Source organism: Coccinella septempunctata, chromosome 5, assembly GCF_907165205.1.
Source record: "Coccinella septempunctata chromosome 5, icCocSept1.1, whole genome shotgun sequence".
Classification (NCBI taxonomy): Eukaryota; Metazoa; Arthropoda; class Insecta; order Coleoptera; family Coccinellidae; genus Coccinella; species Coccinella septempunctata.
The window spans coordinates 33,670,103-33,682,979 of NC_058193.1; the positions used below are offsets into that span (position 1 = coordinate 33,670,103).

At 36.2% G+C, this 12,877-nt stretch overlaps 1 protein-coding gene across 1 annotated transcript in view; it reads right to left on the bottom strand.

Annotated features, from left to right (window-relative positions):
• LOC123314539 overlaps positions 1-12,877 on the bottom strand; it is a 74,107-nt gene that overhangs the window by 3,492 nt on the left and 57,738 nt on the right. The window contains exons 6-9 of the mRNA XM_044899878.1: positions 1,627-1,763; positions 1,302-1,467; positions 382-815; positions 94-278 (exon numbers count right to left, since the gene is read on the bottom strand). Coding sequence (XP_044755813.1) covers positions 94-278; positions 382-815; positions 1,302-1,467; positions 1,627-1,763 — 922 coding nt within the window. The remainder of the gene's footprint in view (positions 1-93; positions 279-381; positions 816-1,301; positions 1,468-1,626; positions 1,764-12,877) is intronic.

Genomic DNA, 12,877 nt, shown 5'->3' on the forward strand with positions numbered 1-12,877 from the left:
TTTCATTAAAATTGAGATTTTCACAATGTGCGTTAATTTTTTTGCGCAGTGTATCATGTAGGTCGCTTAAATACTAATAATAGAGATACTTACATCTCAATGTCGTTTTTTCTCTGCAGCTGCAATTGTAGATCTTCACATCTGGCTTGAAGTAAAGAGGCTTTCTCCTCACAACCAGCCAGAAGTTCAGCTTTCTGATTGGCCTCAGCCAGGGATTTTCTCAGGTCCGATACCTCACTTTGCTTGAGTTCCAGTACAACTCTCAATGACTCCACCTCCTAAAAACAAAACAACCTTGTCGAATTGCAATTTCGCTATTTTCATGAAATCGTGATGAGTTTCAAACTCCTTGGAGGCCACAGCCAAACAGATCCAACATACCTGCACTCCAATGCCCTTGCCTTCTCCATAACTAATCAATCTCTTGTTCTCCTCGACTAGCCTGGCTCGTTCCTCCTCCAATTTGCTGACATCCTCCTTGCAAGCAGCCAACTCCTGCTTGAACTTGGTGTGTTCCTTGGTTATCTGACTTATCTGCTCGTGCAGTAACTTCTCTTTGGCAACGTAATCTCTCTCCAGTTTCGAGCATTTTTCTTGCTCCCGCTTTATCTCCACATCCTTCTCGTCCATATCCTCCCTGATGGCCTCGTTTTCCTCCCGCAGGATGTCCAAGGCCTCCTCGTGGGTCTTATGGAGTTTCTCGTATTCCTTCTTGAAGGCGTGGAGTTTTTCCTCGTAGTACCGGCGCAGCTCCGCCTTGGATCGTTCATATTGATTGGTTAATTTCTCTTCGTTCTCGCTATTCTGATTTGCAACTGTAAAAAAAGGGAATTTTTCGTTCAGGATTCACGTAATTAGAAAGGAAAATTGGGAAAGCTCAGGAGAGTGGATCTAACAGAAACTGACGAGTACAGCCCTTGATGTTGTCTACGCCCCTAATGCAGGGCATAAAAGATCTTAAGATGGCCTTTAAAATCTAGAATCTCTAGACCACTACATAATCAATTCGATTGTTCATACTGGTACAAAGTGAACATTCTTTAACGTATCATCAGAAGTGAAAAGGATGAGAAAAGCAGAATGGAATTATGATAAAAAAAAGGCTGAAAACAAAGATTATTCACGTTTAACGTGCACCAAAATGCAAAAACCAGAAACTTCAACTAATTGGCTTTTTTTCAGAAAATATTCACCCAAGGAAATCCAATTTAGTTATCATCATCAGTATACTCTCAAAACTACTGGCTTTATCAAGAATCCTTCAGATAGCTACTAAAAATTTGAAATGTTTTGGTACTCACTTTGGGATAATTGAATTTGGTGAGAGTTCACCAACTGCGCTATTTCCTCCTGCCATTTATTCCTCTCCTCTTCTAATAAGATCGCATTTTTCTGCCTTTCTTGAAATAGTTGTTCCTCTATCCTCTTGATTTTCGATTTTAGATTAGGAACTTCGAAGGCTTGTACCTGAGAAGGAGAAAAATGCAAATTTTTTACTTTGAAGTTGAAGAAAAGGCAGATTTGAGTGACAGAAGTTTGTTGACCTCTCAAGCAGAAGATGAAAACGAAAATATTTGAGAAATAAGCTTTTTGATCGGAGAAGGTACCAGTTGAAAGTTAACTTACGTTAAAAACTAAATGCTGTACTAAAATAGCTAAGGCCTCTACTGTCTTGGGAGCTGGCTTGTTGACCACCCTTGACAAGGTTGGGGATCTTATCACAGGGGATGCTCTGGCTCCCTTCACGGTATTCCTACCATTTTCTGGAAAGAAAAAACACGTTTTCAGACTGAATAGCATTTCTTTAACATGTGACCACCTAAATTATATATCAAGCCATCAGCTAACTTGATCAAGTCTTTCTCTTCGTTCTCATATAATGCTATATTATCGGCGTTTCTAGTGGGAATCAATTTTCTTCCGAGTAATTCGAAATAGTCGTAGAGATTCATGTCAGCTGAATATCATGATGACAATTATCGATTTCACAGAATCTTTATTGAATTCCGGCAACATGCGAAATTAATAGATATTTGAGGAATTCGTACCTTAGAGATGTTTCTTGTAATCAAATTTTTATGCGAATTAGACGTGAAACATGTTGCAACAGTTTGACCATTAGCAGTCGTGAGAATAGGAGATTTCTATACAAGTCTTCGAAGAAAATTGAATTCAAAAACGTATTTCTTTAAATTGATCTAAAATTTACAACCCAGTTTCAAAACGATTCAGAAAATAGTCCTCAAAAACATCCTGAAGATTAAGTTTTATGCTAAACACTGCTCTTCTTCAACACAGATCAACCTTACTTACTCATTATGAGGAACAGATTCCAGGAGCCATATGTTGAATTCTTGAGCATTCTGAATTATAGCGGGGTTCATAATTGGTTTTGGTTCAACGGATTTGTAACCGACACATTCTCAAATCAACCTCATAATTTCTCATTTCCTTTTTAAGAAATTGGTTTATTTGAGGTAATTTCCGTAAAATTGTTTTGTTTGATTAGTTCGAATGCATGCAGGGCCTTATAGACTAGAAAAAAAGTTGCGATATTGAGAGGTTTTATATCCAATTGAATCAGGAAGAAAAGCAATACAATTAGACGTATGCCAAATTGAAGGGCGGATAAACAAATTGAGAAGATTAAAAATTATGGAAAGAATTAGATTTCCAGCTCATTAAGCTTTCAAATCGATCATTGGCAATACTGCCAATCAAGCGGTTAGTTAAACATGTTCCACGTCAAATTGAGCATTTATGACGTGGCGTCAATTATGAATATTACGGTCATCAATTTTAGCAATCGACATTTTAGAGCGATTTTCACACCCATCATCTAATTTATTAATGGAAAACCTGTTGAGGTTCCATTAGACTATTAGAGTAATTATATATGTGGCTCCACAGATATCACGTCTGCGAAGAATCAACGGGATATATTCCTGCAATGAACTCTTCATGAAAACAGAAATGAAGCAATTTGATGATACGTTTCGCAAAAAGCATCCTCCATGATGTGCGCACAAACTCTTCATGAGATCATATTCTTATCAGCCATTCATATCATCAGAATGAATATAAAATGATCGTTTTCGAAGAAAGAGCGAAGTGAAAATGGATAAGTAAACCATGAAATCTAAAAGTTTTTTAAACCAATAAAATTTTGTGCATCAGCTGTTGGCACAACTCTGTGACTTCAAATAATCCTACAGCCCAAGGTTCTGAGATTTGAGATAGTACTGGCAAGTTTCGCCATCCTGTAGAAACCTATTGTAAAAAAAATTCTTCCAAATTTGCACTTCTAGTAATTTCATTACCAGTTGGATGAGTTCTGCTTTCTCAAGAATGAAGTGGACTTCAGTATATCTATCATATGCTAAGAGAACCTCATTACGACAGCCAAAATACCACGCAATTCAAATCTTGCCTTCTTATGAAAACAACCATTTCAATAAAAGTGTGGATTTGGCATAAAATGTTTCGAAAATCGTAAAAACGAATCACAACATTTTCGACCTACTTCGTCTTATGTAATATATCCAGCAAATGCAGTAAATTATTTTTAGACGTAATACAAGCCAAGTTCACAGGTACTTCCCATATTCGTTTCTGTCCAAGGCATACTAATTATATCGTCATGTTTGTGTTTATTGTTACAAAAAAAATGGGTGAGACAATTTGTCTCTTCCCATTCATCAGTTGGTCCATACAAGTAGCTGTTTTCGAGTTCTCTTTTAACTGTTCCAGTTTACCTTCACCCACCTGAAGATGCTATTGTGTAGCGAAACACGTGTCGTGGTTTGAAAACTCATTTTGTGCAAATCGTATATGTAATCTGTTCTAGAGGGTGAAATTTTGCTCCTAGAACTCGTTTGTAGGAGGATTAGCACATGAGCAAATCTGTTAATATAATGAAACAATAAAACCGACAATGCCCACAAAAGATAGGTATAATAATGCTGTCAATTTCATATTTATTGTCTGCAGATCCCAATCTCATTCGAATCGTGCATTAAATAATTTATATCCTTTTGTTACAATCATCTACATGTGAGGTCTCTACTGCATCAATCCCTTCCAACAATTTTTGACGCGATGTAAAAGCAAATCCACTCAATTTTAGTCCTTGCTCGTGAAGGTGAAGAACATACAGGAGAAAGGCAGAGAGCATGGGAATTCATTCTGTATTTCACGAGTTCGAGATTTTTGTACGTTTAGTCCTTGAATACCCATTAAGTACCTTGAGAATAATGGCTGCATCACGCTGGTTGTGAGAATGGTGGATATTCCATTCAGACTTGATGCCGATTCAGATATGCTTCGTTTCCAGGTGAAGAGACTACCTATTGTTTCAGCAATTCGTGAGAAAATTTCATTGTTTGTAGGTTTTTCAATGTCACAGAAGAAATGGAGTTTTTTTCTTGCATTTTCACGCATGGGTTCATAACTGCCGAAGATTCTTCGTTGAAGTATTTCTTCTCACTCTCAATGCACCCCAGAATATATAAAAGGGAAAATAATCGCCAAACTAAAGGGGTTTTTGGGGGTATATTATGCGCTCATATAAAGTTTTTTTTCATATTTTGACTTCTAGAATCACGCCCTTGTATATATCCAGGTTAAATCTAGACAAATCAAAGAATTCTTGTTTCTGTAAATATCATAAGAAAAGTGTGAGAAATCTTTTTCCCTGAATTCATCGAAACTTTCAAGTTATTTTGGGGATTTATTTTTTATGGTATGGCCTCATTTAAACTCCTAAAGAAAACAAAAATTCGCATTTAGCACAATCGCGCGTTTTCTACTGATGTTTGAAGAAAAATATCAGAAACCGAAAATAGCTCCCCAGAAAGCTCAGGCAAAATAAATACTGGAAATAAAGTTGACAGTTATTCCCTTTGACTTGTCACTTTCTTTTCATATCCGGCAGGAAGTCGTTTCCCGTTGCTTCATCCAATCATCCGGTTGGGATTCCCTGTCAAAAATTATAACATCTGGAGACAACTTCACTCAGTACGATGAGCGACTAATGGCTGACCTAATTGAGGTTATGTTGTTTTGACCGATATTGCCAGGAATGGCAAAGTGTCTGCCTCATAACCTGAGATCTCTCTCGTATGGTCCTCTTTTCTTTCAAATCCGATTTTAGATAATACCTGGCAACGCTGAATTTTTCATGTTTATATGGTGAGAAATGAAAAATCTGTTTAGACGGAATATAGAGGCATATTATTAGATAAAAAAGATGAATAGAAACACAAATGGATGGTGGAAATTGCAAAATAGTGCAGCTTCCTTTATCTCAGACTAATCTCTTCAGCAGATGCGTTTGCAACATCCGTATCCGTAGTAGAGACCGTGAAATCCGATTACACACAAGATTGTAACGGTGAGATGAATATGCAAATAATCTTGTTTCATCTCGAGAAGCTGCTGAGAGACCGCATTTGCATATTGGAAAGAAGGAGTTAATCTGAGATTGTAAGCAATAGCTGTAATTGTGGGTAAAAAAGAGAAATGGTGAAATTCGTGAAATTACGGACTGTGTTTAGCTCAAATTTTGAATGGGTACTTCCTAGAATCCTGGGGTTATTATCAGCAGGAAAAACTACATCGAATGTTGAAGAGTTTGCACCAAGAAATTAGCGGAAATTTAAAACAGTTTCAGTAAACTGAAGAATATTTTCTAGTAGGTACGTAATAAATTGTACCAGATTTCACATATATCATAAGAGTGCAATACATCACTTTTGTGAAGATAGATTCAAGGAAAAATGTCCCATAGCACAGACTCACAAACCTTTATAACAAAGCTATAGGAAGTAAAAGTTTCAGCTTGATAACTTCTGAAGTTTCGGCGATATTCGGATCAAACTTGAAGAATAAAAAGGCCATACTACATATTTATCTCTTACAGCACGCTCATCGAAACATCTTAGTGATTTTCAACCAGCAAAGTAAACATATCTATAATCTTATTGATCTAGTGAGTTCAGACTGCTGAATTATGATGTCATTTTACGTATAACAGTCAAATCGTTAATTTTGATTATAGCCAAGTTATAAATAGGTTTCCCAAATTTACAGTTTCCGACAAATTATTCTGTCTATTATAAATCTTCAAGGTTATGAAATGGACATTGATCGTTTCTCCATTCAAGATTGGAAAAATGCCAATTTCTTACAGATCTACCCAAACTTCCAGGAAATCACAATTTCTTGAATAAGGTATTATTTCATGGTGCATTTACAGCTGATTGGAGTTGAAACTCTTTACCAGCTCAACTGGCTGTTGGTGGAAAATTGAATTTATTGTTTTCTTCGATCGAATACTAGGCTTACTCTCCATTACACTTGGAATACGGTCGACTGGAGAAAATTTTATATACGTGTCACAATAAACGTCAACAGAAACAACAATATAAAATCTTGACACGTCAATAAACAAGCCAGTAAAGGGGTACCCCATTGCAATAAATTTCTACCTAGTTCTTTGTTTCGTTGATGCGTTTGTTGAGCTATAAGTTCCAGTGGAAATAGGACGCATCCTATATTTCCTTGACGCTCATAACTGGGTTGAAACATTTCAATTCGAGCTTTATATTTAGCTCACTCAATTCCTGTTTACGATGTATGAAACTTTGGATCCCTGTTTAGATCCTGGAGAATTGGCGCAAACAATTTTATAATATCGAAAGGGATTGGTTTGTCTTCGAAAAAAATCTAAACTGAAGGTTTTTCAGTCTTTAACCAACTGTTGGTTATTCAGAACCATGCCTCAACACAATAAATTTCTGAAGGGCTATTTGGAACCAAAAATTTATGCCACTTTTTGATGAACCAAAGTATAGATATCAAGATAACTCCTTGTACATATATATTTCAACATAATTTATCCAACGTATCAATTTGAACGTTAGCTGAGATGAAATATCAGAGGCTTTTTTATTCTCACTTAAGACAATACCTCAGTCCATTCCTTAAGAACAGAAATTGAATATTTATCGTCATACGTTTCCAAAATTTCATAGCGACACTCTACGAAAGCGAATTTCACTGATCACAAGTTTCAAAATACTGATGTCATCCATACCAAAATGTTATTAACGTTTTTCTATCGAATAAAACAACGAAATAATCTTCAAATAACCACTGGAACTGCACGGATGATTTTCTGGTTGACTCATTCTGTGGTGGGCAGCACATCAATATCACTGGAGTGTAGACGGATTTTTTGGAATTTTCGGGCAATACACTTTGAAAAACCCAGAATGATATATACGCTTCAGTTTGCTTCAAATATTTTAATTGAATCTGGTCGGTCCATCCATGAAAATATACACAATGCAAAAGAACCATCATGACTCAGGGCATTTACCAAATTATAGATTTATTTCCGAGGAATCCTTTCATTCACACTCTACAGAGTGTCCGAAATTAATGCAAAAGAAATGGGCATATATTCTCGAGCTGTATACCTTCGCCAAATTCTCCACTTCTATTTTTCCCAATATGAACTAGCTTTTGATCTAATATGTCTTATGTTTACAAACAACGTTTCCTTTGAGAATGTAACCTCACAAAATGACACCATGTTGAGGAAGCAGAAGAAAAAAGGGGCAAACAGAATTCCTTTTTTTTTCTGATGACAGTAGGTAATTTGTTGGTTTTTCTGCTATATTAACTGAAGATATATTCTCTTATCCGTTTTCAAAGCCTAACAATTATAAATTCCACACTCGGTCATGAAAAGCAAAGGAAATAGAATCCAAATTCTATCTCGCTCACCTGAGGATTTATCCAACATCATATCCTTTGGGAGAGGCATCTAGATCCTTCATTCCATAAGAGCTTATCTGTACCATTATCATTTAGACGTAGGATCACAACAAACTCTCTAACAAAACGCTTATTTCCTACATCCGAACACTTTCTCAGTAAGTAAGGTCTTTGTGGAAATATCCCAGCATAATAGCTGGGTACAAACCACATCACATCTTATTAAGCATGGTCCAGTTGCACTTCCACTATGTTAAGAAATTGTAGGTTCTCTCATTCAAGTAGTTAACGTTTTTATTCTGGCAGACGGGATTTATACAAGAAAATAGTATTTTGAGTAACTCTCAATGAATATACCTCCATTTTTTCAGAACATGATCTGTGCTCGGTTTCAAAAGTATGCAGACTTTAACTGTGTTGTACTATCGGTGAATCTTGAGTAGGAGATAGAAGTTTTTTATGGAATGCTGTTTTTCCAAGGTAGATAATTTATATTTGTGTTTAAAAAAGTTTTTGCCGTAGTTTTTATTGGATAAGTGTGGCACTATAACTGGAAAGGGGATAGGACAAGGTCCCACAAATCGTATACTGCCATGGAAACAGTTCCTGATTTAAGATTTTTCCTCCCACGAAGAGTTGTAGAGTTGAGCAAGGTTAAAAATTCTTCTGGAAAGGCTCTTGGTAATAAATGTTTGCAATTAAGAGGAGAGTATGTTGAAAAATAAAATATTTCGACCATAAGACTTCAATTTTCGATGAATTTCCATACTGAACTGATCGAACGAAGTTACCAAGCAATACTGATATTTCTATATTGATTTATGGAAATGGATTCTGTCACTTTTTCCTCATTTTATTCAACGCACTCGATTTCACCGTCAGAAATCATTTCACTTTCTTCGAAAACTGGAAACTGACGAATTTATCTACCGAACGAGATTTCAGAGCTGGTCGATCCTTAAACTTCACCCAATTAAACTGAACGCTCGAGTTATTCTAGACCGAACATTAGAGAGAGTTGGGAAAAATTTTGGCGAAAAACTTTTTCACACAGGACCTGGCGACTGAAGCTGATCTGGGTGTTCTATCCACTGAGGAACTTGCGTCATTGTTCCTGCGTAGACTAGGAGTTTACTGTGTACCGTTGCCAATAATTAATGATGAATTCGTAGCATCTGATACAGCTATAACGATGTTACCATTTGTGACATGCATTCGCATTAGCTATTTCCTTCCACCGGAATTGCGATGCGTAGTAATTAATAAGCTGTATAAATTATGCTGGAAGTTCAGAATTGACATTTTAAAAAGGTCAGTTACAGAATAAAATACGCACAAAACCGAAAATAATACACTTTGCGAGGATGTATTGATATCTAGTTAGCCTAGAACAGTTCCATGCATAAATAAAATATTGCGTTACCATAGCAACGTACAATAACTCATTAGAAGTGTCAGTGTGAAGTTTGGGGATATCTGAAACTGAATATTTCATACGAATGCGTCAATTTGGACAAATTGCTGCAAAATGGATCCCCAAATGTTTGAATGTTGGCCAAAAGCGTGCAAGGTTAGAAGCATCGCGTTCGATCTGTGCTCGATTTTAAAACGATTTAGACTTCTTAAACCGAATTGTTACTATGGATGAGACTTGGGTATATTCCTACGATCCAGAAACAAGGCAACAATCGATGAAATGGCGGCAATCTGGTTCTTCAAGACCTAAGAAGTTTCGTGTCCAAAAATCTGCTGGAAAAGTTCTTGCTTCAGTTTTTTGGGATTGCCATGGAGTAATCATGATTGATTTTTTGGATAAGGGTTGAACAATAACCGGAGATTACTATTCGACATTACTGGCCACTCTACGGGAAAAAAATTAAAGAGAAAAGACGCGGAAAGCTATCCAAAGGTGTTTTGGTTTTGCAGGACAACGCCCCTGCACACAAATCTCATATTGCCATGCAAAAAATTCGTGATGTAGGGTTTGAATTACTAGAACATCCGCCTTATTCACCAGATTTTGCTCCATCCGACCATCATCTATTCCTCAACTGAAAAAAAGTTTGAAAGGTCGTGAATTTTCTTCCAACGAAAAGGTTATAAAAGCTGTGGAGGTATGGTTCGCATAGCAAGAAGAAATATATTTTTTGAAAGGTCTAGAGACGTTGAAGGTTCGCTGTAATAAATGTATCCAATTAGAGGAGAATATGTTGAGTAATAAAATATTTTGACATTGAAATTTTGTTTGGTTCTATAGTAGGCTAAGAATTTTTCAATATATCCTCGTAAGGGGTCAGTTTTCGAAATGGAATTGAACAAACTGTTCGAGATGTATTGAGGGCAGTTTATTTAAATCCAGATAGTGGTTCAGCTGGAAGAACTATAATCATTCTATGTATTGCAGTAGGTTATTTGCACCAGAGCAATCGAAAATCCTTTCACTGAAAAATGCCAGCAACAGGTTTATCTTATAAGAACCCATCACTTTCTCTCCACCTACCTATCTGCCACTGCTATCTTCATTTCCTAATTCGGATTTGACTTCGTTAATCAAACAGATCGGAAACGGTCAAACAACTTGGGTAGTTAGAAAGGATGGTTGAGGTTCGATGATGTAAGCTGATCTGAAGACGTCAGCTGACAGAAAACGATCAAAATCAAGGAAGATCTCGAAGAATTCAGGATCAGATGAGGTTCAAAACCGGACCGCAAAAAAAAAAATCATACACTTTCGTTTCCCTGAAAATCTGTTGTACGAAAGTTGGGAAAAGTACTGAATGCCAATAGCTTAAAATGTAAAATTTTCGAGTCCCTCATGGAGATAGAGCATGGAGCATGAAGTCTATTATTATAGTTCCACTGGATGAAGAACATTTTGTTCCGTACATTACTGTAATTGTGATTTTCTAATATTTGGCACGGATTTCAGCAATAAACAATTAAAAAGGCGTAAATATTTACTGGTGAATGATAAACAATTATTGTTAACGGTTTGTTACGGTTATTGACGGGTGTCTAGATCTTATTTATAAATCCATACTTGAATTCCTCACTGACCACGAAAGATATTTCCGTTTTGCCATACTTCCCACTCTATTGTTATTGAATTCCAGATTTTATGACCCTCCAATCATTCCTCATGAAATGTTTCAATTGACTGACTTCGTCTTTGTAAACTGAAATCAGTATCGAGTAAATTGTAACAATTAGGAGTAGGGATGTAAAAATGTGGTAAAACATCGATGTTTCTGTCATCATTTGCATCGTGTCGAATCAAGTCCAACCCTGACAAATAAAGAAAACAATGAATGTCGAAATACAGTTATCTTACCAGATAGGCAGATGTGCAGTTGGGTATTTCATATTTCACGTTCTATTTATCCCAACTTCTCGGTTTCATCTCATTCTCTGGCGTTATGAGGAGGTCGCGAAGATGTAGATTTGCTCCTTAATCACCATCATAGACGTTCCAAAAAATTGACCAAGCAGAAATGAATAATTGGCGTGTAGTTGATCAAGAGTGAAGTGACGATTCAATTTATGCAATCACAGGAGAAGTTAGAAAAGCCTTTGACTTTGATGTTATTTCAAATGTACGAGGATATATTGAAAAATTCTCAGCCTACTATAGAACCAAACAAAATTTCAACGTCAAAATATTTTATTACTCAACATATTCTCCTCTTAATTGGATACATTTATTACAGCGAACCTGCAACGTCTCTAGACCTTTCAAAAAAAAATGTTTCTTCTTGCTCTGCAAACCAGACCTCCACAGCTCTTATAACCTCCTCGTTGGAAGAAAATTTACGACCTTTTAAACTATTTTTCAGTTGAGGAAAGAGATGATAGTCAGATGGAGCCAAACCTGGTGAATGAGGGAGGTGTTCTAGTAATTCAAACCCTAAATCAAGAATTTTTTGCATGGCTACATGAGATTTATGTGCAGGGCCGTTGTCCTGCAAAAACAAAACACCTTTGGATAGCTTTCCGCATCTTTTCTCTTCAATTTTTTCCTGTAGAGTGGTCAGTAATGTCGAATAGTAATCTCCGGTTATTGTTCTACCCTTATCCAAAAAATCAATCATGATTACTCCATGGCAATCCCAAAAAACTGAAGCATGAACTTTTCCAGCAGATTTTTGGACACGAAACTTCTTAGGTCTTGGAGCACCAGAGTGTCGCCATTCCATGGATTGTTGTTCAGTCCACTTAAAATTAAGTAGGAATAAGAAAATCACTGATGCTGAGATTCATTATTCTATTATATTCTATATTCGCTATTCTCATGCAATATTCCACTCATGTAGCTGTTGGTAACATTCAATAAGCTTTCACTCCAATTGGTAGGTATAAAATCAACAATGTATGCTTTTCCATTTCCATCAAGAAATGGAAAACATACTACAGAAGATAAATACATTAAATTCACTCAAAAAATGGAAAGAATAGCAAACATTTTCTTCGTTTTTCTTAAAAATCTTCTATATACCTACTCAAAATAATCGATGGCATACCTATAGAGGTGACATTCATGAAGATCATGAACCAATACTTTTCATTCATCTGTAGAATTGAATTGTCTCAATGGACAACCTCTACATAAGTACCAGGTCGACACAAATTCATTGATGTAATCTTTGCAACAATTCGACGCAAAATGATTCAATTACCAGACGATGAATCCAATTCGATGTAGGTCACATCTAAGATTACATGTCTTGGAATTCATTCATCGGGTAATTGTTAGATTTTCGCCATGAAAGCGTACAGATCTTTGTGCTGAATCGAGAAGGTTAATTGGAGTTGTACGTATGGAACTGATAAGCTGAATTAATTATTCTATGGGTTGTAGAAAAAGGAAAAATGAAAGAATAGGTAAAAGTTGTTTTACGGTTTCGATTTTAAAGGTATGTTTATTGGTTGGGAGGTTTGGAGAAGTTGAAAAAAATTAATTGGTCTGCAGCTATCTTCGATGTAAAGGGTGTAAGTGTACATAGAGCTGTAGAAACCTACCAAGAGCGTATTATTATTGTTATAAGAGCATGAAGTTCTTGTAGCTTCATTTGGATGAGTTAGAATACATCGAGGACTT